Below are 4682 nucleotides of genomic sequence, written 5' to 3'. Positions count from 1 at the left end.
ACTAGGTCTTATTCATTCTTTCTAGTTTTTTGTTCCCATTAACCATCTCCATATCCCCAACTGAAATACAAAATCCTTGAAGTTTAGAAATACGCAGAGTCAGCCCTGTGTCCTGTAATCCTCCTCTTCCCAAGTATACATATCTTCATTCCTTCATCCAGTCATCAGAGACCTGGGTTCAAATCCCAACTTTGACAGTTCTTGGGAAGTTCACTTTTCTGACCCTCAATTTTCCCATCTGCACAACAGGGATGATCTTTGCACTCAACTCATAGAGACTGTTGTCAGAATTAAATGAGAGGAGGCAGGTTGATGTTAAATATTATTATCGGGCTAATATTTTGAGTTCTACATCAAAACGTTATCTTTTCCCAAGTGTCCAGAAAAAAAAGAAGAAGGTGGATGTGGGGAGTTGGTGGCTCCATGAGGTTAATCCTCACTCCCTACCTTGAGGATTATGGGAGGAGATGGTAGGATTAGCTAACAGGGATGTAGGGGAGAATGGGTACTCCATTGGGGATGTCTAGTTCAGGGGTGCTCAGAGACACAGCCACAAGCTTGGCCACTGCTTGTGACCTTCAGAACTTACGTCAAGTTGGTGACCAGGCAGTAGCGGAACGTGTCATGTAGTTGGCTGCCTTTGTAGAGTGTGGTGACCTAGAAGGATAGGTAGGGAGAGTGGGTGAGATGGAGATCTCTTGGGGGTGGAGGGGCCGCTGATGCCAGTGGAAAAAAACACAGTACTTGGAGCAAAGGGGACCAGAGTTCAAATCCGAACTCTGCTCCTAAAGCACTGTGTGACCCTAGGTACAGCACGCCCCTTTCTGAGCCTCAGTTTGCCCATCTGGGAAATGGGAACGGTAGTCAAGAGAGCACTTTTGGAAACAGAGAGAACCCAGAGTATGTAGTGAAGTGAAGCATTTGAAATGATCACTTAATAGACAAATCCGGCAGAAGAGGCAGAGAAGCACACAGGGCAGGGAAGACGGGAGGGGTGAGAGATGCCCTACCTTGTCCTGGATGTCCCTCAGCAGGGCGATGTACTTGGAGGACGTGGGGTCTGGATTACTGAGGTTCCAGTTGACAATGTGGAAATTTATCTGGTACTTGCCCCAGACTGATAAATTCTGGGATGCATAGCCTGGAGCCACAGAGAAGAAGAAAAGACAACATATAGTGGGGAAATGCTGATCACAAAATGCAGAGCCAGAATGGCCCAAGGGTCCCCTGCCTACCAATCAGTCAATTTCAGGTCCACATGCTGGGCATTGCAGGAGCTCTTAGACGGAAAGTTGTCCCAAAGAGAAGGAAAACTGGAATTTTATACAGATTCTCCTGAGCTGAGCTTTCCTACATGTGCTATGCAGTTCCCGCTTCTAGGAATGCATCCTTTTCATTTCCTGCAAAACGCTTGAAGCTCACACTTCAAGAGCCCAGTGAGAGGGAGCTCCAGCACAGCAGGGGCCCATGTCTGTCTTATTCATTATTGTGTTTTGGCACAGGGCCGGGTACATAACACCCTCCTCCAGGAAGCCCTCCTTGATTTACTCCTCCTTTCAGCTCCCTTAGTATCCTGTTAATAACAGCAGTGGGGTCTTTATTGTATCCTTAATTTGTTGTTCACTTAAGTATGAGTTTTTCAGAGACAGAAAAATGTGTCTTCCATCTCCAGACCCAGCACAAGGCTTAGGGCAGAACAGCCACCCATATATGTTTGCTGAATGAATGAATGAATGAATGAATGTGAGTTACAGCAGAGACACTAATATTTTATTTGCTCACTCATGCAATGATTCTTTCCATACTACGATGTGCTGATATACTGAGAACCAAGGGTACGGTGGCACTCGTAAAAGACTGTAATTTTGTTGAGCTCACAAGGTAAGGGGGAATCAGAAAATTTAATAAGTAATTACAGTAAAGTGTGATAAATGTCAGCCTTGTGCCCACCTGGGAACTTTGGGACCATGTACAACAGGATTTCTCACCCTTGAAATTATTGGCATCTGGGGCTGGATCATTCCCTGGGGTGGGCGTCTCCTGTGCACTGGAAAATGGGCTACTGAACCACTAGATGCCAGTTGCACCCTCCTTCTCTGTCTGAGTTGTGATACCCAAAAATGTTTCTGTATATTGCCTAGAGTCTCCTGGTTGTGGGGGGCGGGGCGGAAGTGCAGAAGTGTCCCCTGGTAATAACCGCTGACACAGAGGATCCTCATATAGAAGGCCCTGCTATCCTGTCCCAAAGGATGCCACGGCTCAGCCACTTGGGTTTTGAATTGAAATTCATTATGGATGAAACTGGGGAGGGGGGCGGGAATTATGCTAAGTGAAATAAACCAGACAGAGAAAGACAAATCCTGCATGACCTCACTTATACGTGGGATCTGAAGAAGTCAAACTTATAGAAGCAGAGAGTGGCATGGTCGTTATCAGGGGCTGGGGCATGGGGATGGTGATAGAGAAAATGGGGAGATGTTGGTCACAAAATACAAATTTTTAGTTATAAGATGAATAAGTTCTGGAGATTGAGTATAAAGCTTGGTGATTATAGTTAATAATACTGTATTGGCCGGGCGCGGTGGCTCAAGCCTGTAATCCCAGCACTTTGGGAGGCCGAGACGGGTGGATCACGAGGTCAGGAGATCGAGACCATCCTGGCTAACACGGTGAAACCCCGTCTCTACTAAAAAATGCAAAAAACTAGCCGGGCGAGGTGGCGGGCGCCTGTAGTCCCAGCTACTCGGGAGGCTGAGGCAGGAGAATGGCGTGAACCTGGGAGGCGGAGCTTGCAGTGAGCTGAGATCCGGCCACTGCACTCCAGCCTGGGCGACAGAGTGAGACTCCGTCTCAAAAAAAAAAAAATAATAATACTGTACTGTAAACCTGAAATTTTCTGTGAGAGTAGACCTCAAGTGTTCTCGGTCTCCCTCTCTCTCTCACTCACACAGACGCACAAAAACACATAGTAACTATGTGACATAATAGCAGTGTTAACTAATTTGATCATGCTAATCATTTCATAAGCTACACATATATTAAATCACCACATTATACATCTTAAATACATATAATTGTATTTGATAGTTATACCGCAACCAAGCTGGAAACAAAAGTGAAGGAGAAAGAGACAATTTATGACATTAATTTGGTCAAAGAATTTCATGCTATTTACTCAAAATAATAGGAAAGATTCTCCCCTTGGTGGTTTGGGGAACGGTGGCCCCCAGCCAGGCCTTGGGCTGTTTTTTTTTAGAGAGGAAAGGGAATACAACAGGGACAAATAATAGTCATGGTAGGCTAGGCACGGTGACTCATGCCTGTAATCCCAGCACTTTGGGAGGCCAAGGCAGGTGGATCACCTGAAGTCAGGGGTTCGAGACCAGCCCGGGCAACATGGTGAAACCCTGTCTCTACTAAAAATACAAAAATTAGTTGGGCATGGTGGCATGCACCTGTAATCCCAGCTACTTGGCAGGCTGAGGCAGGAGAATTGCTTGAACCTGGAAGGCAGAGGTTGCAGAGCCGAGATTGCACTATTGCACTCCAGCCTGGGTGACAGAGTGAGACTCCATCTCAAAAACAAAACAATCCACCAACCCTCAAAAAGTCACTTTAAATCCAAGTTCAGCCTGACACTCACCGTTGATGAAGAGGCTATCCCTGTCCAGGACATAGAAGCCCAGTTGGGTGACACCATGGGTCAGCTGACTCAGCTCCCAGTAAAGCTGCTGTATGTCCAGCCCAGGGCCCACAGGGTCAGTGTGGTAGGTGCAGGTGGTGTCCACGCCAGTGGCTGCTCCATTCTTCTCGGGCCTGGGGAGAGAGGCATTTGAGGACTCTAGAGAGGTCCTGAGACCTCTGCAGGTAGAGAGCAGAGGAGGGAGGAGCAGGGGAGGGCTGAGAAAGGGGTGGTCATTACTGGCAAATGGCCAGGAAGTGGTCTCACCTGAGGGAGATCAGTCGGCAACCCAAGTAGAAGGGGCCCAGGCTGCTCTTCTGGAACAAGGGTCTGAGCTGGAGAGGAAGGAGGAAGAGGGTAAGCTGAGGAACAGAGGTTGGGGGTAGGATTTATCCCACCGGGAGCTGCTGGGACCAGGGTCTCACCAGGTGCTTCAGGACCCTCTCGGTGGAGTTGAATGCAGCTGAGCCATTGCCCATGTCTGGTGAATACTGGAGATTGGAGATGGTGAAGTTGAGTGTGAGGGTCTTCAGGTGGTACCCCATGGCTGCAAGAGGTGGGGAGGAGAGATGCCTGCAACTGAGGGCTGGTCTGAGACTAGATCAGACTGCACTCATTATTAACCAGTGTGGCCATCCAAGTCAGAAGTTACGTATCTTCTCCCCTCCAAGTAACACCAATTCCCTTTGCTGCATATTCATCACATATATCCTCTAACTCCTCCCCTATCCCAGTTAAGGTCTTATTTTCTCTTATCCTGATCAGCGCCCTGGCAGACTCACTGGATGCCCTATCTAAAGGACATTCTCTATACTGAACACGAGAAGAATCTTTCTGAAATGACGATCTCACTACTGCTGCCCCTGCTCTAGTACCATCCACAGCTCCCTATGGCCTTCAGTATGAAGTTCAAATTTCTTGACTTGGCATTCAAGGTCCTTCCCAATCTGGCTCCTGCTGACCTCTCAGTCTCCCTTGTCCATCTGCTCTGGGTTAAGCT

The 4682-nt window shown here is 47.7% G+C and overlaps 1 protein-coding gene across 1 annotated transcript in view; it reads right to left on the bottom strand.

The window, feature by feature from the left end:
- The window catches only part of MUC16 (mucin 16, cell surface associated), a 173133-nt gene that overhangs the window by 18151 nt on the left and 150300 nt on the right, over positions 1-4682 (bottom strand). Inside the window, 5 exon segments of the mRNA XM_011954968.1 lie at positions 590-657; positions 1011-1141; positions 3644-3816; positions 3950-4017; positions 4108-4229. Coding sequence (XP_011810358.1) covers positions 590-657; positions 1011-1141; positions 3644-3816; positions 3950-4017; positions 4108-4229 — 562 coding nt within the window.

Source organism: Colobus angolensis, unplaced genomic scaffold, assembly GCF_000951035.1.
Source record: "Colobus angolensis palliatus isolate OR3802 unplaced genomic scaffold, Cang.pa_1.0 Scaffold39, whole genome shotgun sequence".
Lineage (NCBI taxonomy): Eukaryota > Metazoa > Chordata > Mammalia > Primates > Cercopithecidae > Colobus > Colobus angolensis.
The sequence above is the reverse complement of the archived record's forward strand: the minus strand, read 5'-3'. Positions and strand labels throughout refer to the sequence as shown.